This window comes from Doryrhamphus excisus, linkage group LG9 (assembly GCF_037039965.1).
Source record: "Doryrhamphus excisus strain RoL-2023G ecotype Guam linkage group LG9, RoL_Dexc_Guam_v1.1, whole genome shotgun sequence".
NCBI lineage: Eukaryota > Metazoa > Chordata > Actinopteri > Syngnathiformes > Syngnathidae > Doryrhamphus > Doryrhamphus excisus.
Genome location: NC_136365.1, coordinates 21,165,087 through 21,186,223, shown reverse-complemented (window position 1 = coordinate 21,186,223; position 21,137 = coordinate 21,165,087). Strand labels below are relative to the sequence as shown.

Below are 21,137 nucleotides of genomic sequence, written 5' to 3'. Positions count from 1 at the left end.
CAATAAAGCGTCACTGTGTGGTAGCGCCCTTAGTGGCCATAATTGTCACTTGCGGTATTTACCCTAACAATGAAATTATATAAAAAAACATTTAAAAAAAAACATAATTATGTGTTGTTTCTTTTAGAATTATTTGGATGTGCGGCATCGCTCAAATTTTGTGATTGACATAAAAAAATCTGTTTAAAACTATCACATTCGTTACTTGTACTTCATCTCCTGGCCTGCAGGTGGCGGTAAAAAAAAAGAACTCTCAGAAAGTGCTGTCGGCGCCAGCACAGTACTTCCTGTTTGACGGCGTGTGAGTAGAGAAGAGGTGAGTTTTTGTACTTGGTGTTTTTCCTTTTATACATATTTATTCAGCTTCACACATTATAGTCCTTAAAATAAATCAACACATATCAAAACAGCGCGCCTAATTCAAACCCTGTACTTTGCTACTCAAGTAATGAAAATAGTAGCTGTTAGCTTGGAAGCTGGCTAGGCTACCAGTTTGAATGAAGCACAATGCGAACAGAATAATAATGTTTTTTGAGAGAATGCGATGAATATTAGCTGGTGTGATGTTCAACGTAGATTCCCCATGATGTTTCCAATGTGCGAGTTTATTAAGAGATATAATGAATGGTAGCGTTAATATACGGTATCCGCATTTATGTTAGCATGTCTGTATTGCTGTGATCAAATGGTACCGGAAGTAAGTTCATCGGTGATCCATAAAACATAAACTATCCATTAAAATTCGTTATTTTTTTTCATTAGAATGTGTTTTTTGTACACGGAGTACATACAATTACACCACGTTCATGCTAACCTCCATTCCAGCCTGCTATTAACAGTCCTGAATAGATGTACGGATGACATATTCTCCTAATGTGACATGTTTGTAATGTGTGAAAATGTAGCATGGACATCAGGCCAAACCACACCATCTACATCAACAACATCAATGACAAAGTCAAGAAAGAAGGTGAGCATTTTCTCCAGTTTTTTGCCCATCATCCACAATCCTTATGCAACAAACAAAGATTTGTTAGCGCTAACAAACCCTGCAGGGATAGAAACCCAAAATAAACCGAAAATGACATCCCAGACCAGATGGATCAGACTGCTAACTGTCCGAAGAGTCTATCTAGCCGTGTGTAAACAAAACATGGAATGTGGGCTTGTTGTTTCCTATTTCGAACACAAATTGGTGTCCTATCACATTGTTTTTATAGTTACTATAGATAGTGGCATGAGGCGGTGGGTCACTACACCAGAAAAATAAGTTCTTCGTGTTATCTGCTGCAGCTTTGTTTATATACAGGTCATTCAGATAAATTTAACAGTAAATATTCTGGATTTATTGTCAAAGTATGTGAGTCCTATTATGTGCATTGTTAGCTCCCGCATGCTAGCTGTTTTTCTCTCATTAGAACAAAAGAGAAAGACTTATGTTTTACATAACGATTGGGGATGATTGGCAACCATTTTTAAAATATGAGAAGGCTTGGCTTACTGATGACACGTTCTCCCGCAGAGTTGAAGCGTTCGCTCTACGCGCTCTTCTCACAATTCGGCCAGATCGTAGAGATCGTGGCCATGAAGACAATGAAGATGAGGGGTCAAGCCTTTGTGGTCTTCAAGGAGCTTGCCGCCGCCACCAACGCCCTGAGGCAGCTGCAAGGCTTCCCCTTCTACAACAAGCCCATGGTACCGAGCTCCACTCCACACCACACCACACGGCCAGCCTACCCGCCGTCATTTTCCTGACATTTTCCTGTCGTTGCAGAGGATACAGTACGCCAAGACTGACTCGGAGGTCATCACCAAGGTGAAAGGCGCCCACGGCGACAGAGATAAGAAAAAGGAAAAGAAGAAAAAGCCTCAGGAGCCGGCGGCTAACCTAGCCAAGAAAACAGCAATGGTGAGCGACTTCCCGGTGTCCTGGCGTCGCTCGCTTCCTGTCGTGATGCTAACGTTTATTATGTTGTCTTCAGGTGCCAGTAGTTCCCATGCACATGCCACCCATGCAGGTACGTTGACGCGATAGCTTAGCTTCCACACAGCACGGGGTCAAAGGGCATTCAAGGTAACTAATCACTGGTGACGCCGCAGGTGCCTGACAATCCGCCAAACTACATCCTGTTCCTAAGCAACCTGCCCGAGGAGACCAATGAAATGATGCTGTCCATGCTTTTCAACCAGTGAGTATAGTGTGTGGGTATTACAGTTTTGTAGTATTTTATATATAAATATATGTGTGTGTGTGTGTGTGTGTGTGTGTGTGTGTGTGTGTGTGTGTGTGTGTGTGTCAGGTTTCCAGGCTTCAGAGAAGTGCGTCTGGTTCCCGGGAAGCACGACATCGCGTTTGTGGAGTTTGAAGGCGACATGCAGGCGGGCGTGGCGAAAGACGCCCTGCAGGGGTTCAGGATCACGGCCACGTGCGCCATGAAGATCACATTTGCCAAGAAGTAGGCTGCCATCTTGGAAGGCTAAGAGACTCTCAAACCTTTTTGGAATTGTTTTTGTAGGTTTTTTTTTTTTTTGGGTTTTTTTTGGGGCTTGTTTGCCATTCGTCATGAACAGAATCATTGTCTAGGTTTTTAACCTTTTCTTCTGTAAATAAAGTTTTTTTTTTCAAAAAACTTTATTGTCTCATACTCACTGACAGGTCATGCTCTCATAGTTTAATGTTAAGGATTAGCATGAAAAACTAAGTGTTTATTGACTAACAAAAGGATAAATGATGTCCTCTATTGACGAACAATGCATTTCCGATCATTTCATTAGCACCATGCAACGTGACGTGCACGTGTGCGCGTTCATGTCACCCTCTCCCTCGTGCGTGCTCGTGCTGGGTCCTGTGTTGTCTTGAAGGCTCACGGAGCGGAGTAGCGTGAGACGAAGACAATATTAGGTATTTTATAATATATAAAATGAATATTAAGCTTTTTAAACACCTTTGAGGCACCAGGTGATGCTAATGTTTGCAACAGAGTGAAGCAGCATCGCACAATTTGTCATCTTTGTGTTCTTTCTACACGAGACCAATTTGAACCCCGTTCTGCTGTGATTTAATTAATTACAGGTACGTTGTTTCACATTTTTATTATATTTCTACTTGTGTTATAGCCGTGTACTTTGAAACTACTTGAAAACCGATTTTGTTTCTATTTCGTCCACAAGTGACACGTTTAATGGACACTTTATTAGGTACACAAGCTCATGAGATCCGACACGAACGTTAGAAAGGTAACAATTTTTGCAGAGAAATATTAATTGGACAATGCATTTATTATTGTCTACAGTTCCTAATATTTTGACCCTCTCACGAAGCTAAGCTAAGGTGGTCCGAGTATTCGAACCAGCTAATGTTGCGTCCAGTGAGCAGACACAGACCGGTAGTGTAGTAAAGATGACGTCACAGCCAACATGTGACATTCCACAGGTGACGTCTAAAAGTGTCGGCTGCGTGGAAACAAGCAAACCGCCGCCAAGCGACTTCATCAACAAAAACGTGACAATGAACTCGCAACCCTCACATGTGAGCGTGTGTTGCTGCTGCCCGTCTTCCTGTCCATCACGGTCGTGACGCTGATTGGTAGTCTTGGTGTCAATCACAGTGTAGTGGCTTCAGGGGCGGAGCTTGACTGTTTGGATAGTAAGTTGTCCTTGGTTGTCCTCTCATTGTGTGTCCATGTTGAGTGAACAACGGCAAGAACGGAGTGAGCGGTTTTGTCACTCATACGGTCTCGAAGGCGGGGCCAGTCGCATACACACAGGGTGCAGAAGAACGTAGCATGCGCTAACATGTGCTTGTTTTGTTCGGTTAGCTTGTTCGCAAACATTCATTCATTCCTTTTCTACCGCTTATCCTCACAAGGGTCGCGGGGGTGCTGGAGCCTATCCCAGCTGTCTTGGGGCGAGAGGCGGGGTACACCCTGGGCTGGTGGCCAGCCAATCACAGGGCACATAAAAATATTTACACAATCTAATTTTTTTTTTATTTGTTTTTTTGTCCCACATATTACTAAAAGTTTTTTTAAAAGTTTATTTTCTTTAATATTCCAATTATTGGCTACTAAAATAGCATTAATTTCTTCATAATATTACAAATAATTATTACTTTATTTTCATAAATTTTTGCTTTATTCCTGTATCATTTGAATATTTTCCCCAAAAATTATAAAAAATTTTATTTTTTTTTTTGTCCCACATATTACTACTTTTAAAAGTTTATTTTCTTTAATATTCCAACTCTTGGCTACTAAAATAGCATTAATTTCTTCATAATATTACAAATAATTATTATTTTATTTTCGTAATATTTTGCTTTATTCTTGTATCATTTGAATATTTTCCCCAAAAATTCTAAAAAATTAAAATTTTATTTGTTTTTTTGTCCCACATGTTACTACTTTTAAAAGTTTATTTTCTTTAATATTCCAACTCTTGGCTACTAAAATAGCATTAATTTATTCATAATATTACAAATAATTATTACTTTATTTTCATAATATTTTGCTTTATTCCTGTATCATTTGAATATTATAAAAAATTAAAATTTTATTTGTTTTTTGTCCCACATATTACTACTTTTAAAAGTTTATTTTCTTTAATATTCCAACTCTTGGCTACTAAAATAGCATTAATTTCTTCATAATATTACAAATAATTATTACTTTATTTTCATAATATTTTGCTTTATTCTTGTATCAATTGAATATTTTCCCCCAAAATGATAAAAAAATTACAATTTTATTTGTTTTGTTTGTCCATCCATCCACTTTCTATGGCGGAAATCCTCACTAGGGTCACGGGGGTGCTGGAGCCTATCCCAGCTGTCTTGGGGGGAGAGGCGGGGTACACCCTGGACTGGTGGCCAGCCAATCACAGCGTTCGCAAACATGACTTTACAAACTCTGATGTGTCGTTTTGTGTGGCAGTTAAAATGAACGACTCTTCCGTCGACGACTTTGAAGACGTGGACTACGAGGTCCCCCTGGATGAAATCCCAGACACTACGCAGAGCCCCGCCTTCCTGGTGGCCAGCGTGGTCATTGCGGCGGTCCTGGTGTGCATCATGGCGGTGTGCGGCGCGGGCAACTGCGCCTTCATCGCCAACCTGGCGCGGTACAGGAAGCTCCGGAACTTGACCAACCTGCTCATTGCCAACTTGGCCGTGTCTGACGTGTTGGTGGCGGCCGTGTGCTGCCCCCTGCTGTTGGACTACTACGTCCTCAAGCAGCTGTCCTGGGACCACGGCCTCCTCATGTGCGCCGCCGTTAACTACCTGCGAACGCTCTCGCTCTACGTGTCCACCAACGCCTTGCTGGCCATCGCCGTGGACAGGTACGGCTATTACGTCAACAACTTCCTGTTTGTGTGTAAACAATAACAACTTGTGCAGGTACTTGGTCATCGTTCATCCTCTGAAGCCTCGCATGAAGCACCAGACCGCATATTGCGTCATCGTGGCCGTCTGGGCGGTTCCGGTAATGATCTCCATCCCGTCGGCGATCATGGCATCAGAGACCTCGTACCCTCACGTAGGGGGCGGGGCCTCAAAGACGTTCTGCGCACAAATCTGGCCTGTGGACCAGCAGTTCTTGTATCGATCCTACTTCCTGCTGGTCTTTGTGGTGGAGTTCCTGGCCCCCGTGAGCGTCATGGCCGTCTGCTATGTCCGCATCTCCGCCGAGTTGTGGTTCAAGGACGTTCCGGGCTTCCAGACGGAACAGATTCGGAAACGTCTCCGGAAGCGGCGCAGAACGGTAGTGGTTCTGATTCTGGTTCTGGTAGCCTACGTGCTGTGCTGGACGCCGTACTACAGCTTCGCCCTGCTGCGTGACTTCTACCCCACCCTCATCTCCAGGGACAGGAACTCACTGGTGGCGTTCTATATCGTCGAGTGCGTCGCTATGAGCAACGGCGTCATCAACACGCTCTGCTTCGTCAGCGTCAGACGCCGCGCTCAACGTCCCAAGAGACCCACCCGCTTCCCGGTGGTCTCTTTCGTGGCCCGAAAGTCCACAGACGGGGGGGCCGAGGCACGCACCTCGTCCTTGAGGGTCACCGAGGATGTGGAAGGAGCTCGGTCCAGGTAGGACTCCGGGTATTGATCTTAGCTAGGTCCGAGTTCTTGACGGGGTCCTGGACTTTTATCAGCTGAGAATAGACCTTCAGAAATATTCAGGTCTTTGGACTCGCCGCACGCCGCTCATGTGGTCTACACTACGGTGGTCCTCGATGATCATAACGATTGACGATGGTCAATTCATGCTATCAATAGCGTAGCGATGTTGAAGCTGCAGGTCATGTGATGAAAGTGGTCTGGGGGGCCTTGTCAGTAGGGGTCAGAGGTCAGGGAAATGTGGTGAGAGTTCCCTCAGCCAATGAAAACGCTTATAAGTAAATGACCAATGTATACTAAAAATAGTATCAAAACCAATCAATCACTAATCAATAGGATGGGAGTCCTAATAATGATATCATTTTCTATGATTATTTTATGATATTGTATATTCCTACAGTATGTCATAGATCATACGTACGTTATAACTAAATGTAATTAAATAAATCAACTAAATCACACATGGTCTTCAACTTCAGACTTTTATTTTGACATCCAGCGTCCCATTTGTCACTTCCTGGTCCAAAATCCATACCAACTTTACCCTACTTCCTGCCTCTCACGAAGTCCGCCGCTTCCCTCTGCAGCCGCATCACGTCCTCGACGCCGTCGTCAGAGTCGGCGGGGACGTAGTCCGAGTCGTCGCCGGCGTCCTCGCTGTCGTTGTTGATGAAGCTGTCCTCGGAGTCCTCGTGCTCGTCGTTGTCCGATGGCCGTTTGGGAGGGGCCCGCGTGGAGCGAGCTGCGAGGGAAGATGTCGTTGTATTTATCCGTGTCATCTCAGATTTCATTACAATAGGGGTCTACAAAGTGCGGCGCAGGGGCCCTTTATGGCAAGCGGGTGCGTTTTTGCCCTGAAAAATCAGTCAAAATCATCAAAAATGGCGGGTACTGAGAAGGATGCGAAAATACTAAGCGAAAAAGTCGTCTTCTTCAATTTTTGGGGGGGAAACAAACTCGTAATATTCATTAGTTTTCTACCGCTTATCCTCACAAGGGTCGCGGGGGGTGCTGGAGCCTATCCCAGCTGTCTTCAGGCGAGAAAAAAGGGGTACACCCTGGACTGGTGGCCAGCCAATCACAGGGCACATATAGACAAACAACCATTCACACTCACATTCATACCTATGGACAATTTGGAGGCGCTAATTAACCTAGCATGTTTTTGGAATGTGGGAGGAAACCGGAGTAACATCGTTGTTTAGACATTTGGTCTAAAAATGCACTCCCCCTGTTTTCTTTTTTGGTTTCTTTTCTATCCCCTCCTGCTCCGGTCTGACCACTCCAAATTTGCAAAACAACAAAACATCATTTATTCATACATTTTCTACCGCTTATCCTCACGAGGGTCGCGGGGGTGCTGGAGCCTACCCCAGAGGCGGGGTACACCCTGGACTGGTGGCCAGCCAATCACAGGGCACATATTGACAAACAACCATTCACACTCACATTCATACCAATGGACAATTTGGAGTCGCTAATTAACCTAGCATGTTTTTAGAATGGGGAGGGGGGGCGGAAAACCCACGCATGCATGGGGAGAACATATAAACTCCACACAGAGATGGCCGAGAGTGGGATTGAACTCGGGTCTCCAAGCTGTGAGGCCTGTGCGCTAACCACTCGACCACCGTGCAGCCCAACTTGTAATATTATAAGGAAAAAAAAATCTAATTTTAGTACCATAAAGTTGAAATATTATAGAAAAAATTAGTTCTTTTTAAATGAGAAACAAAAAGTTATTCCAGTCACAAAATGTTAAAAATGTTGGACAAAAAGTTAGGACACCCCTCCCTTCCAACATCTTCCATTTCTATTCTATTTGATCTGTTCCAGTGTCAAACTGTGGCTACGATGTGAGTGTATTTGCAGCAGACAGGAAGTTAGTTGACTACATGATATTTACCTGCTCTCTTTGTGTGCTTGTACTCTTTGCGATGAAGAGGATTCTTCCTGGGGGGGGCAAATAAAACCCCGAATGAAATAGAAACAACGTCACGTTCTGGATGACGAACACGTCACCTCGTACCTGTAGCAGTCTGTGCCGTAGGGACACTCGGGTCGCTGTGCCTCCTCCTGTTCCTCCTCTTCCTCATAGTCGGAGTCTCCAGGGTGGCTGGACTCTTTGAAGTGAAGCGGGTTCTTCCTGAGAGGAGCAAAATGGCGGACACTGTCAGCAGGAAGTGTTGCGACACGACCAGGACAACGAACCTGTAGCAGTCCTTCCCGTAAGGACACGGACTTCTGTGCCTGGAAGATGACTCCTTTTCTTTGTCTTTGCGCTGTGATTGGTCCACATCATGTGACTTCCTTGTCACGTCTCTGTCAACGATGTTTGGTTGATGCGCTTCTGTGGGCGGGACTTCCTGAACGTGGACATGTTATGTTTTTATGTGTTCCAAGGTGCCATCTTTACACGTCTTTACACTCAACTGTCTTGAGAGCAGCTGTCTCTCCTGCGTCCTTCCTCCTCCTCTTCACCTTTGGCTTCTCGTCATCCTCGCTAAGCTCCGCCTCCTCATGTACGGAGGTTGTGGATTTTTTGGTTTGTTTATTTTTCTTTGCAGCTGCGGAATCAAAAAGAAAGACCGCATTGTCCACAAAGATTTGTACTGGGCGTCCATGTCTTTTTTGTGCTACCTTGGGGACTGCAGGAGGCGGAGGGTGCGGCAACCGCCATCATCCATGAAGGTAAAACTCGTTTTTTAACACGAGGCGAAGGTGACGCAACTTCCACTTCCTGTGTTGGGCTGATTTTTACACTCTGGTTGCATCATTAAGGCGGAAACGGAAGAAGAATTTTGTAAAGTCTTCGTTTTCAGTGAGGAGTGTTCATCTTACCGGGACACGAACCTTATGATCACTGTCCCCTGCTATGGACGTGTCCTCCGTAGGAGCGTCTCGCTCTGCTCCTGCATGAAGCGGGGGAGTAGCTTGCGGTGAAAGAGGAAGTGGGTCCTGCTCGGCCAACGCACTTCCTCTGCGGACAAGTCGAGCAGAGATTGTTAACATGCAAAGTAGCGTTTGATGTCCGACGTTTCATCAGGCAGGATGAATAAACATCGGCTACACTTCACATCAAAGATGGACACTTGAAGATCTCATCAACTTAATCAATTCCTACCTGAGGGGGCCGTCTTTCCCGCCCAGCGACACCACGCGGTACAGCAGCTGGCCTGGCAGGAGCGAAAACACGTCGCCATGCCCGAGGTTGCACCACACGTCCTTCTGCAGGGGTTGAGGCTCGTCGGTGAGGGACGGCTGAAGGAAGCAAGGGTTCAAGTGGGTCTGTACGGAACACACATGGAACACATCCTTATTTGGAAGCCTTCGGAAACAGAAATAATCAAACAAACATGTCACATCTTCATCTATGATGGCCAAGAACGGCAACAACTCTCACACGATTCTTTCATTATCCGTGTACAGAATCGTCTTCACTTCCTGTTGAATGACAAGAAGCGTCGTGCGGTCGTCTCAGTGTGAGAACTTACAGGTTTGAGACGAAGTTGTCCATTGTTGTTATCCAACAGCCCGTGATGTCTGGACACTCTCTTGTCACTCACCTGAGATACAAAATACAAAACAATGCCGGTATTACATCCAAAGCATGTACTGACAAAAACACAAATGTTCAATAAATGTGTTTTTTGTCTTTATATATGAGGGTGGTTTAGTTTAGAGATGGTGCAGAATAATATAATGTCACAATAACACAAGCTAAAGTGAAAGTGAATGGATGTGTCCCTGCACATTGCCCAAACGACACAAATAAAAGATCGTAAAGGAGAAGAGGACTCACTCCGAGCAATGGACCGCGGCCTAGCACCGTTTCCCCCGGGGGCAGGTGGATTGGATCCCCGCCATTCACCGGAATCAGGTCGAAGCCGGACATTTGCTCTGTGCAAAGCAGTAAATGTAAATGTAGAAAATGTACTAGTTGAAATACTATACAACTTCATTAACTAACAAATACAACAACGAAAAATGACATTTTATTTCACATTTACGAGTTAATCTGTATTTAAATATGCTGTTGGTCACCTCAAACTAAAAATAAAATGTAAGAAACACTTACAAAGTTTAGTCTGAACGATTGATACGTTTTACTCGCGGACTGAAGCAGCAACAACAACAACAACAACAAAAAGTACATTTGGTGGGCGCCACACACAGCAGTACTTCCGTGTTGGAAAGCGCATGCTCACAAGGGCGTCAAGGGCGCTTCCTAGTTTAAACTTATATTTTTTTAATTTACTGTCAAACTTTTGGCCATCAAATATAAGAAAGTAAAAACGTGTATCAGACTATTTTATATAAAGTAGTTTTCAACATAAAGTAAGGAGATTAGATGGGCGTGACTCTCTTTGTACGCATGCGCATTGTATCGACAGCTGGTGACGTCAGATGTGTGTAAACAACGATCAGATATTTAAACAGTCCGCTGTCAGACGACACTCTAAGTAAGTCCTAACGGGGAAATGCTTTCATCAAGTAGCAACAAGTCATATTTGCTATTTAAACTAATACTAATATTGAAGTTATACACGTTGTTTGCTAGTTTGTTAGCAAGCGAGCGGAGTCTCGTGTCGCTAAACGTGATTTGGAGGCTGCGTCTTTTTCAGCTTAAAAATAATATTTTTAAAGCTTTGTAGTTGCATTTATTTGTCGATATTCATTTTTATTCATTACTGTGCATTTTTTTAACGAATACATTTGCAAACATTCATTCATTTTCTACCGCTTTTCTTCACGAGGGTCACGAGGGGTGCTGGAGCCTATCCCAGCTGTCTTAAGGCGAGAGGCGGGGTACACCCTGGACTGGTGGCCAGCCAATCACAGGGCAAATATAGACAAACAACCATTCACACTCACATTCATACCTATGGACAATTTGGAGTGGCTAATTAACCTAGCATGTTTTTGGAATGTGGGAGGAAACCGGAGTACCCGGAGAAAACCCACGCATGCACGGGGAGAACATGCAAACTCCACACAGAGATCGAGGGTGGAATTGAACCCTGGTCTCCTAGCTGTGAGGTCTGCGTGCTAACCATTTGCCCGCCGTGCAGCCCCATAAGTAAACATTGTACTTCATAGCATTGATGTAATTGGTTGAAGCGTTCAATGCTGCTTGAGTACTCATTTGCCAGCAACAATAACTCCAATACTGTGCTTCAGGCCGTAGGAGCTACTATGCAGCTGGAGCCTCTGAGGACCACGCCTGTCTTCTTGCTATGCGATGGACGAGCCTGCCTGTTGTCTCACAACTTCGCCGAAAGTCTTCCGACTGAGATGAGCGTGAAGATCTTTGGCGAACTGGACGCGGAGAGCCTCTGCAGCGCCTCCAGCACCTGCAAGCTGTGGCATCACATCATTGAGGATAATGAGCAGCTGTGGAGGAGACAGTGTCTCCTGGTGAGAGCCGTCTGTCAGAGGGAGGTGGACAGCGACCGCAAGGATGGACTCTCCTGGAAGGTTGGTCACCATGTGTCATAAAATGTGTTCGGATAACAAGCCCCTACACAGATTACAACACAAGACAAAAATGACAAATAAAGTTTTAAATTAAAGACATTTGTTAAGCCATACACACACCTACCTCTCACATAGCGATGGCGAATAAAAGTGAAGTAGGAAGGAGTGGACAAAACTTCTATACACAGGAGGTGTTGCACAGTAATTAGGAGCAGTGGGGGGGGGGACACGGTGACGTTCTTAGCGTTCCACGTCAACATGACAACATAAACACATCAAATTAAACTGAAATTTGTGTAATCATAACATGAACATATATACAATATTTACAATAACATTATAACCCTGGTGGCACGGCGGTCGAGTGGTTAGCGCAGACTTCACAGCTAGGAGACCAGAGTTCAGTCCCACCCTCGAGTTTGCATGTTCTCCCCGTGCATGCGTGGGTTTTCTCCGGGTACTCCGGTTTCCTCCCACATTCCAAAAACATGCTAGGTTAATTAGCCACTCCAAATTGTCCATAGGTATGAATGTGAGTGTGAATGGTTGTTTGTCTATATGTGCCCTATGATTGGTTGGCCACCAGTCCAGGGTGTACCCCGCCTCTCGCCCCAAGACAGCTGGGATAGGCTCCAGCATAAACAACACAAAAATGGTCGTTTTACATGAAAATAACTATTTATTTACTAATATAACACAACTAACTATTTACAAATTTCACATTTGGAACTGAGACACGGGTTCAATTCCACCCTTCCATCTCTGCGGAGTTTGCATGTTCTCCCCGTGCATGCGTGGGTTTTCTCCGGGTACTCCGGTTTCCTCCCACATTCCAAATGCTAGGTTAATTGGTGACTCCAAATTATAGGTATGAATGTGAGTGTGAATGGTTGTTTGTCTATATGTGCCCTGTGATTGGCTGGCCACCAGTCCATGGCCCGAAGACAGCTGGGATAGGCTCCAGCACACCCTCATGAGGAAAAGCGGTAGAAAATGAATGTTACATAAGAACAAAGTAAAGTGCACAGTATAAAACTCTGGACTAATACAGTCAGTGGATTTATAAAGTGGGCTCTTTTTAGCGGCCCCGCCTGCACCAATCCAAGATAAAGAGACAAAAAAGGCTCATTCCATTCATGCCGTTGTTCTCTGGAACATAGGTGCCAAGGTGCTGAAGCCATTGCCTGTTTGCATGCACACGGCAATATATTGAAGCCGGCAAAATTATGAAATTGAATTTCATGTATTGTGTGTCATTTATTGTTTGCAGTGTACAGTATTTTAAAGATTGTATTGCGTGTTAAAAGTATTGCATGCGCTGACAGTTGGTTCTCGTGAGGAACTACACCCGCAGCTGCCTGAAGAGAGACTGGCTGATTGGTCGCTACAGCAACATCATGTCAGCCGACGAGCTCAGAGACAGCAAGATGGTCCCGTTGGACGCCGAGACCTGGGGAGAGATCTTGCAGGCCGAACTGGACCGATGACGTCATCATGCTTATGTCTTATTTGTCTTTCTAATTTATACCGTTTATCTCCATCAATCGGCAACGCTTTTATACATACTGTACATATATATATACTGCTTTTTTGTCTTTTTTTTAAAGAAAAAAACTATTTTGATATCAGTATACACTCAAAAAAAGAAACATAAGACCTCTCTACATAGATAGACTTTCTTCATTGTCATTGCACAATAACATAGCAGTGAAATTGCCAAAGAAATGTTGTTGCCTGGCTCCTGTATAATAATAAATAATAAATAATAATGTGGAGAATAAATAGATGACATAAAATATCAACAATGTACAGCATAAACAGTAATTTGTACAAATAATTTCAATAATTAAGAATAAATAATGATAATAAGAATACAGTATATATATAATATCATATAATATAATAATACAGTTGCATGGATCTAGTTACTGTTGAATTTTATTGAGTGTAATGTGTCAAAACTCTGTTGTAAATAAGACGTGATTCAATAAATCACATTGTTCTCAAGCTGCTGCCTCGGCATGGTAACACTAATTGACGCCTTTATTGTGAAGTATGCGACCGGAAGCAACTCTGGTGAACACCCATGTTTGCTTGACACTGGTCCTCCTCAGAAATCGCTCAGCCTCCTCGAAAACTGGACCCCCTACGAGAGGCGTCAAAATGGACGACGTGCCGGCCATCGTCAACATCTCCATCTCGCTGAGGATCCAGCCCAACGAGGGTCCAGTCTTCTTCAAGGTGGACGGGACCCGCTTCGGCCAAACCAGAACCATCAAGCTGCTTACGGGATCCAAGTACAAGATCGAGGTGGTGGTCAAACCCGGAACCGTCGAGGCCACGTAATGTATTTCACATCTAAAGAAATAATTGTGTGTTCATTTTGTTGTTAGCATGCTAGTGTGCAGCGTAACCAAACAGAACCGCGCACATTTATTGACATTAAATGAAGGCAAGTGAATTAAAAAAACACACACAACTATAACCCTTCCTTTGGGCCTGCGGCACCACGTGACCTCTTGAATAAATTAAGTCTCACATGCACGTGCGCCTGCGCCTGCGCCTGGGCACCGTGAGTGCCGTGAATGGCTTCATTATTGTTGTTTTGGTGTTGTGACGTCACAGCGCCCATCTTAGCCTGTCGCGACGTCCTGTTAGCAACAAGAGAACCTACAAAAGATCTCACAATCAGTTGTTGAGGTTGTCCCACGTCATTGGGTTTTGTGTAAAGGTTCTATTACTGACTTTGTCAGTTAGTTACGTACTTTAGTGTTAAAATTCCATCTTTTTCAGCAACATGAACATCGGCGGCATCGTCTTCCCGCTGGAACAACAATCCAGAGACGACAACTCTGTGGTGTATCACGGCAAATACGACACTGAGGGTGTCCCTCACACCAAAAGTGGAGACCGGCAGCCCGTCCAAGTCAGCATTGAGGTAAACAAAGTCTATTTAAATGATGATTGATTGACAGTATCAAATCAACTTTATTTGTAGAGCACTTTTTCTGCCGCTTTTTCGTCACGAGGGTCGCGGGGGGTGCTGGAGCCTATCCCAGCTGTCTTGGGGCAAGAGGCGGGGTACACCCTGGACTGGTGGCCAGCCAATCACAGGGCACATATAGACAAACAACCATTCACACTCGCATTCAAATCTATGGACAATTTGGAGTGGCTAATTAACCTAGCATGTTTTTGGAATGTGGGAGGAAACCGGAGTACCCGGAGAAAACCCACGCATGCACGGGGAGAACATGCTAACTCCACACAGAGATGGCCGAAGGTGGAATTGAACCCTGGTCTCCTAGCTGTGAGGTCTGCGCGCTAACCACTCGACCGCCGTGCCGCCAAGAACAAAGTGCTTTACAGAATTAAAAACAATTACCACAATTAAAAAGAAAACAATTACAAAGAAAGCCCCTCCCTCCCACCCTCCATACTAGACACAAATCCCACCCACCCACCCACCGACACACACAATCACACACAATAGGGAGACATGACATGGCACTGAGGATCAAGGAAACGCCACCTTTGGGGGCCGTCCACACTGGGAGGAGGCCATGCCATCGGGGACCAGCACCCGGCCCCCCCGTGGGTGGCACTTGGACATCTATGTGTGGAGTTTGCATGCTCTCCCCTTTTGCGTGGGTTTTCTCCAGGTACTCCAGTAAACTGGGATAGGCTCCAGCATACCCACAACGTAGTTCCTTATTGGGGGATGTGCAGTACCCCATCCAGCTTGTCCCCCATCTTACTGAACAATGGCGGCAGACTGCTTCTCATTCTTTCTGCTTTACACTTTTTTGTTTACAAATTTCAAGTGTTCAAAGTGAGTTTTGTTTTCTAAACTAAAAAAATCACTAAATGAATAAAACAGAAACACCTCCAAGGACCCATATTCTGTTCCCAGCAAATCTTGTGTCATAACAGCCTGTTACTCTCTGCAGTTGAGTAAATCCGGTCACTGTTCACGTGAATATGCTAAGTTTAGCGGCCCCCTGTGTTTGTGTTTCAGTTCAACAAGGCGGGCACGTTCGAGACGGTGTGGCAGGCCAAGTATTACAACTACTACAAGAGGGAGCACTGCCAGTTCGGGAACAAGTTTGGCAGCATCGAGTACGAGTGCAAACCCAACGAGACGCGGACCCTCATGTGGATCAACAAGGAGGCCTTCAATTGAAGCCGGCAAAGCCACATACACGTGTGCTATAGCTTTTTTTTAATTTGACACACCGGACTCTCAATATTTATTTATTGATGTTATTTATTATTGTGAGGGGAGTTTTGTTGTGTATTTAATGGTGTAAGATGATGTTGCTTGTCAATTGTGTGACCAGAGGCATGCTGGGAAACACAGCAAACACTGAATGACGGCGAGGAGGGACAACCATCATCGTGTTTGTTTGCCTCTTTTACCCTTTTTTTTTTTCTTGAGACACTATGTTGTTTTATTGATTGTTCATGACGTTTCATCAAACTATGCTGTTTTTTCATCCAAGTCATTATTAAAAATGACCTCCAACCTTCAAGATCTTTTTAGTACTTTAGTATTTTTGGCCTGACATGACAAACATTTTAATATTGGAATATTTAGCCGTCAATTCTTTATTAGCAACCAACTAACTCGTACTCACAAATATGATTTTTTATTTAGTTGACAATAAAAAGTAGTTCGCTAGCTAGCATGCAGTCACCAACAGCGGCAGCGGAGTGAAGCGTCTTCTCTCGAATAGACGAGCTTGGTCAGCGGAAGCCCCTCCCCCTCTGCAGTGACTAGCTGTCCTAAAAGTCCCAGTCTGTTCTCAGGACCTGTCTTCATCAAGAACACCTCTACTAACTCAAGTCATTCAATTCATTCTAACATCTCTACCATCTCTACCACCTCGACCGTCGCAACATGGTAAGACACGTCATGTGTGAACCGTGGAAAGCCGACAGTTATTTCAAGTTGTGTGCCGCTCCATTAGCCGCCTTTAGCTTCGGTGTCGACATCAAAATAAGGCCTTAAGTTTGTGGTCGTGACTGCATGACAGCTCGGCTTCCTCTGTGCTTGTCGGCTTCTCTTTCGACATGGATTTTTTTTTTTTTACAAACGTTTGCACGTCAAGGAACTTGTGAGGAGCCAATTGATATTTAAAGCAGGTTAGGTCTGCTGTTGTTTATGCTAAGATTAGCTTAGCTCGCTGCGTCAAGAGAAGCGGAAGGAGGCTCTCGCGCTAATCAAAATAAAAGCATTTTAAAGGTGCTCCCGCCCACACATAAGCACAATTCACAAGTGGAGGTAAACTTAATTGTGGAAGGTGTTCATGCAGCACTTCCTGTTTGTAATATTTATATTCTATCGCAGTAGCGATCAGCTTTTCACGGAGGTTACGTCAAAGAATTGGAGTAATCAATACATCCGTAAAGATTCTCATTTATTTTTGACACACAGCTAGCTCCGTGCCCTTATGAACCCTCCTACTACTTGACATTGATGATAATCTTCGATTTTGGATCACCGCTGGCAATAAAAGTGAATGTTGTAATTATGAGAGATTAATCTCCAGTACAAGGCACTCCTCATCTCTCTTCAGTTGCCATTGTTCACTTGTGACACACTCCAGGTTCAAGCCCATCAAGTGCAGCGGATGGCATTGTAGCTCTGCATTGCAGACGCACTTCAAAATGCATAGGATGCACATTGATTTACAAATAGCGAATATGAATGCTGATTCTCGAATGTGTGGGCTTCCGCTGTGTTATATATTTATATTTTTACATCTTTACAATCTCATTAAGATGATCATATGTTTTTTTTGTGGTGATAAATCACTTCCTCTTTTATTTGAGAGATTAACCGTGTTAAAAATATGCTTGTTTCAGGGGAATGAAGCCAGCTACGCTTTGGACATGTGCTCGCACTGTAAGTATCACCTGACTCACTGTCTATACGTTTATATATAATATCTAATCTAAAGTCATAATACCTGTTATCTAAGGCTATATGCTTGTGTATCTTGTAGCTTTTGTCCTTAAAAAAAAAAAAAAAAACGAGCCTTTGGAATACTCCTGTGGAGATTTTCAAGATCTCGTACGTGGGCGGGTAAAACTGCCATTTTTGTTTTGTGTGGAAAGAAATGCGCCACGCCTCATGACGCCGCTTGCATCTCAAGCTCATTTAAGTTATTGATTCTCGGTGTTGGTTTGATTTTGTGCAGCGGTGGATGTGCCTCTTATTACACACAATTGTTTAAAAGTAAATAAAAAATCCAATCATGATGTTTCCTGGGCTGGGAGTTTGCATGTTCTCCCCGTGCATGCGTGGGTTTTCTCCGGGTCCATTCCAAAAGGGGTCTCCAAATTGTTCATAGGTATGAATGATATGCATGTTAGCTTAATTGGCGAATGTGAATGATTGTCTTGGCTGGTGACCAGTTCCACAACCCTAGTGAGGATAAGCGGCATATAAGATGGATGATGCGGACTTGGCCTAATTTAAAGTTGTCTCTATATACGCCTGTAAAGTTCATTCATTTTCTACTGCTTATCCTCACGAGGGTTGTGACGGGGGTGCTGGAGCCTATCCCAGCTGTCTTCGGGCGAGAGGCGGGGTACACCCTGGACTGGTGGCCAGCCAATCACAGGGCACATATAGACAAACAACCATTCACACTCACATTCATACCTATGGACAATTTGGAGTGGCTAATTAACCTAGCATGTTTTTGGAATGTGGGAGGAAACCGGAGTACCCGGAGAAAACCCACGCATGCACGGGGAGAACATGCAAACTCCACACAGAGATGGACGTTTTTTTTTACTAGAAGAGGAATCAAAATGTCTCTTTTAATGGTAAAGGTTGCCGACCCCTGATGTATACCTTTCAGGTTTAACGTACATTGTTAACTTTAGTTAACCGCTACGATGAAGATGAGGAGGACGTGAAGGTGGTCACGTAATGCACCGCTAAAAATGTCTTCCGACGTTGTCATGGCCACACGGGTTATTTTTAGCACTCTTTTTAAAAGAGGTGGTTTAATTAGAAGATGATAAGGTCTTTACCCACCTGGAGGCGGGGCTAATATTTCTTGTGACCTTTGTGACCCGGAAATGTGAAAGCAAGAATTATCTGCCTGACCTCGCTCATGTGACCATATGGTGGGTCAAAGGTCAGAGCTGAGTATAATTGCAGGTCCTTTAATTAGCTGCCCCCCCCCCCCATTGGGTATGTTGACGGGGAGATTAGCTCCAAGTCACATGACCATCTTGAGTGGCTTAGAGCGAGGGCGACTTAGGGCAGGCAGCTTTGACCACCATGGCGGCTTCTGCCCACAAATCAGGTGAGTTTTGGGAACGCCGCTCGGGACGGAAGCGAGCGCTGGGATCCTGCGTGACGGCGGTCTCGAAGCGAGTTGTCTTGAAGGTTTGAGTGACGCCATGTTCTCCTTTTCTCGCCCGCTTCCAGTCGACGCTGACGAGATTAAGAGGCTCGGAAAGAGATTTAAGAAACTGGATCTGGACAACTCGGGCTCGCTGAGCGTGGAGGAGTTCATGTCGCTGCCCGAACTGCAGCAGAATCCACTGGTCCAACGTGTCATCGATATCTTTGACACAGACGGGAACGGCGAGGTGGACTTTAAAGGTAAAGGAGTCCGTCGATCAAACCCCCGACTCCCTCTGACATCCAACACGCTTTTCACTTTGGTGTTTTTGTGCGGTCAGAGTTCATCGAAGGCGTCTCTCAGTTCAGCGTCAAAGGCGACAAGGAACAAAAGTTACGATGTAAGTATCAGACGTTCCAGTGACGGTAAAGGACTTCGTACCTAAGCAGTATACTTCCTACTGACGTGTACTCCGTTTAAGACACAGTGCAGGCGTCATAGCGCGAGCTAACTTTGCTAACACGGTCCTGTGTGTGATGACAGTCGCCTTCAGGATCTACGACATGGACAAAGATGGCTACATCTCCAACGGCGAGCTCTTCCAGGTGCTGAAGATGATGGTGGGCAACAACCTGAAGGACACACAGCTGCAGCAGATCGTGGACAAAACCATCATCAACGCCGACAAAGACGGCGATGGCAGAATATCCTTCGAGGAGTTCTGCGCGGTCGGTCTAATCACGCTCGATAACACGGCGCCGTATGCGGCGTGACCTCTGACCTCACTTATTGTTCTGTCGCTTCCAGGTGGTGGGTGGATTAGACATTCACAAAAAGATGGTGGTGGACGTGTGACGGCCTTCCCCCGCCGCCGTTTACCCAGGATCCGCTTGAAGACGTCGTCCAGTGAAGAGCCCCTCCCCTGACTCCGCCCCCTCACAAAGCCAAACTTTTACAGCCAACAGGAAGTCGGAAGGCTTTTCACCAACCGAGCCAGCGACTGCGTTTGGTGGCGTGTGTGTGTGTGTGTGTGTGTTTTGTATTTATTTGGAGGTGTAGAGGTCTGCGTGCCAACAGGAAGTGTGTGTGATGCTCTGCTTGCGTTTGTGCGATTGAATCCTAATCAACACTTTAACTAGCATGACACAACTTTTGTGTTCCTATTAGTCGCACGTCGTCTACAGCTGACCTCTGCTGTGTGTGTGTGTGTGCGTGCACGTGTGCGTGTTGGAGCAGATGGCGTGCACGTGGGCGCAGGATGACGGCAAGTTTTAGTTGTGTACAAACGGTGTTTTTTTTTTTTTTCTCCTGCTGCTGAGGTTTTCTACTTGTGGCGTTTTTTCAGAGCAACTCTTTATCTTCTTCTTCTTCTGGGTGTGTGTGCACGTGCACGTGCACGCCGTGCAGCTGAACTGCTCTGCCTACTGCTCGCATGTCAATCAGGTTTGCAACCTTTTAGATGTTTCAGGTTTACAAGCTCGGGCCGCTTCATAAACCTCACTTTTGTTTCTTCTTCTTCGAACTAACGGACACGTGTCGCCTCTGTCACGCACAGGAAGTCATGACTGTGATGTCATCAAGCGAGAAGAACCGCTGCCTCTGATTGGGCAAAGTGAAACAGGGATTTCATAATAAGTCTTACTTTTGGATTCACGTTAACCGCTCGGTGGGCGGTCACGTGACAGAGCGGCACACGTTCCTCCTGTGAAATAAGCTCGCTGCACGTTGGCATGATGTTTGCATGTGGTTTTTTTTTTTTTTTTGCACGCGTGTGCGGTTTATGCATCGGGCCCTGGTCTCACGTGATTGTATGACATGAGCCAAGAGGCGTGTGTGTGTGTGTGTGTGTGTGTGTCGCCACGTCACCACGGCAACAACAGTACCCAACAAGCGAGGCCGTTGGCTCATTTCACGCAATGCTGTGGGACTGTTGTGTTTACATGTGAATAATATTAAAGATAGTGATGAATATGAACATTTCAAAACACACCGTGTTGCCAATGAAAGGTTAAATGTAGAAACACGTGCGCGCTCTCGTCCTCTTTGGCTTGATGGCTCTTTTTGTACGTTTGTTAGGAAGTCTTGTAACTCTGGAGGCCGCATGGAGTCACTCGTTAGATTTTTACTGCCTCACTTCATGGAACAATAAAGTTGTTAAAATGTCTTTATCATTT

At 44.9% G+C, this 21,137-nt stretch overlaps 6 protein-coding genes across 7 annotated transcripts; 5 read left to right on the top strand and 1 right to left on the bottom strand.

The window, feature by feature from the left end:
• The first annotated feature begins 176 nt into the window (after nt 1–176).
• Nucleotides 177–2,603, top strand: snrpb2 (small nuclear ribonucleoprotein polypeptide B2). The gene is made up of 7 exons (XM_058076217.2): nt 177–316; nt 906–970; nt 1,523–1,695; nt 1,775–1,909; nt 1,983–2,018; nt 2,101–2,189; nt 2,301–2,603. The coding sequence occupies exons 2-7, from the start codon at nt 907–909 to the stop codon at nt 2,458–2,460; spliced, it is 657 nt and encodes a 218-aa protein (XP_057932200.1). The 5' UTR covers nt 177–316; nt 906; the 3' UTR covers nt 2,461–2,603.
• Nucleotides 2,604–4,936: 2,333 nt separating this feature from the next.
• On the top strand, nt 4,937–6,150 carry prokr1a (prokineticin receptor 1a). Its single transcript, XM_078793098.1, has 2 exons — nt 4,937–5,337; nt 5,396–6,150. The coding sequence occupies exons 1-2, from the start codon at nt 4,937–4,939 to the stop codon at nt 6,090–6,092; spliced, it is 1,098 nt and encodes a 365-aa protein (XP_078649224.1). The 3' UTR covers nt 6,093–6,150.
• A 441-nt stretch (nt 6,151–6,591) lies between these two features.
• aplf (aprataxin and PNKP like factor) lies at nt 6,592–10,307 on the bottom strand. 2 transcript variants are annotated; one of them, XM_058084678.2, is made up of 11 exons: nt 10,197–10,307; nt 9,921–10,018; nt 9,613–9,684; nt 9,243–9,406; nt 8,972–9,098; nt 8,759–8,882; nt 8,552–8,685; nt 8,330–8,484; nt 8,148–8,264; nt 8,025–8,071; nt 6,592–6,860 (listed from the first exon to the last, which is right to left on the bottom strand). In XM_058084678.2, exons 2-11 carry the CDS (start codon nt 10,011–10,013, stop codon nt 6,664–6,666), a joined length of 1,230 nt encoding a protein of 409 aa, XP_057940661.2. In that variant the 5' UTR covers nt 10,014–10,018; nt 10,197–10,307; the 3' UTR covers nt 6,592–6,663. The 2 variants fall into 2 exon arrangements, with proteins under 2 accessions (XP_057940661.2, XP_078649223.1); XM_078793097.1 differs by having other exon boundaries at nt 9,243–9,379.
• A 192-nt stretch (nt 10,308–10,499) lies between these two features.
• On the top strand, nt 10,500–13,574 carry fbxo48 (F-box protein 48). The gene is made up of 3 exons (XM_058084716.2): nt 10,500–10,581; nt 11,300–11,596; nt 12,922–13,574. The coding sequence occupies exons 2-3, from the start codon at nt 11,315–11,317 to the stop codon at nt 13,081–13,083; spliced, it is 444 nt and encodes a 147-aa protein (XP_057940699.2). The 5' UTR covers nt 10,500–10,581; nt 11,300–11,314; the 3' UTR covers nt 13,084–13,574.
• A 108-nt stretch (nt 13,575–13,682) lies between these two features.
• cnrip1a (cannabinoid receptor interacting protein 1a) lies at nt 13,683–16,122 on the top strand. Its single transcript, XM_058084704.2, has 3 exons — nt 13,683–13,938; nt 14,390–14,534; nt 15,615–16,122. The coding sequence occupies exons 1-3, from the start codon at nt 13,760–13,762 to the stop codon at nt 15,777–15,779; spliced, it is 489 nt and encodes a 162-aa protein (XP_057940687.2). The 5' UTR covers nt 13,683–13,759; the 3' UTR covers nt 15,780–16,122.
• Nucleotides 16,123–16,333: 211 nt separating this feature from the next.
• Nucleotides 16,334–21,127, top strand: ppp3r1b (protein phosphatase 3 (formerly 2B), regulatory s1ubunit B, alpha isoform, b). Its single transcript, XM_058084690.2, has 6 exons — nt 16,334–16,499; nt 17,465–17,504; nt 19,047–19,223; nt 19,304–19,363; nt 19,507–19,691; nt 19,771–21,127. Exons 1-6 carry the CDS (start codon nt 16,497–16,499, stop codon nt 19,816–19,818), a joined length of 513 nt encoding a protein of 170 aa, XP_057940673.1. The 5' UTR covers nt 16,334–16,496; the 3' UTR covers nt 19,819–21,127.
• Nucleotides 21,128–21,137: the final 10 nt, after the last annotated feature.

Excerpts from the sequence above, each read along its gene's own strand:
- prokr1a (XM_078793098.1), top strand. The coding sequence starts at position 4,937 with ATGAACGACTCTTCCGTCGACGACTTTGAAGACGTGGACTACGAGGTC. Across the intron at positions 5,338-5,395 it reads CTGGCCATCGCCGTGGACAG|GTACTTGGTCATCGTTCATC; the intron begins GTACGGCTATTA and ends CAACTTGTGCAG.
- cnrip1a (XM_058084704.2), top strand. The coding sequence starts at position 13,760 with ATGGACGACGTGCCGGCCATCGTCAACATCTCCATCTCGCTGAGGATC. Across the intron at positions 13,939-14,389 it reads CCCGGAACCGTCGAGGCCAC|CAACATGAACATCGGCGGCA; the intron begins GTAATGTATTTC and ends CATCTTTTTCAG. Across the intron at positions 14,535-15,614 it reads CCGTCCAAGTCAGCATTGAG|TTCAACAAGGCGGGCACGTT; the intron begins GTAAACAAAGTC and ends TTTGTGTTTCAG.
- fbxo48 (XM_058084716.2), top strand. The coding sequence starts at position 11,315 with ATGCAGCTGGAGCCTCTGAGGACCACGCCTGTCTTCTTGCTATGCGAT. Across the intron at positions 11,597-12,921 it reads AGGATGGACTCTCCTGGAAG|TTGGTTCTCGTGAGGAACTA; the intron begins GTTGGTCACCAT and ends ATGCGCTGACAG.
- aplf (XM_058084678.2), bottom strand. The coding sequence starts at position 10,013 with ATGTCCGGCTTCGACCTGATTCCGGTGAATGGCGGGGATCCAATCCAC. Across the intron at positions 8,686-8,758 it reads CGCCTCCTGCAGTCCCCAAG|CTGCAAAGAAAAATAAACAA; the intron begins GTAGCACAAAAA and ends TTGATTCCGCAG. Across the intron at positions 8,485-8,551 it reads AGACAGCTGCTCTCAAGACA|GAAGTCCCGCCCACAGAAGC; the intron begins GTTGAGTGTAAA and ends GTCCACGTTCAG.
- ppp3r1b (XM_058084690.2), top strand. Across the intron at positions 19,364-19,506 it reads CAAGGAACAAAAGTTACGAT|TCGCCTTCAGGATCTACGAC; the intron begins GTAAGTATCAGA and ends GTGTGATGACAG. Across the intron at positions 19,692-19,770 it reads CCTTCGAGGAGTTCTGCGCG|GTGGTGGGTGGATTAGACAT; the intron begins GTCGGTCTAATC and ends TGTCGCTTCCAG.
- snrpb2 (XM_058076217.2), top strand. The coding sequence starts at position 907 with ATGGACATCAGGCCAAACCACACCATCTACATCAACAACATCAATGAC. Across the intron at positions 1,910-1,982 it reads TAGCCAAGAAAACAGCAATG|GTGCCAGTAGTTCCCATGCA; the intron begins GTGAGCGACTTC and ends TGTTGTCTTCAG. Across the intron at positions 2,190-2,300 it reads CTGTCCATGCTTTTCAACCA|GTTTCCAGGCTTCAGAGAAG; the intron begins GTGAGTATAGTG and ends TGTGTGTGTCAG.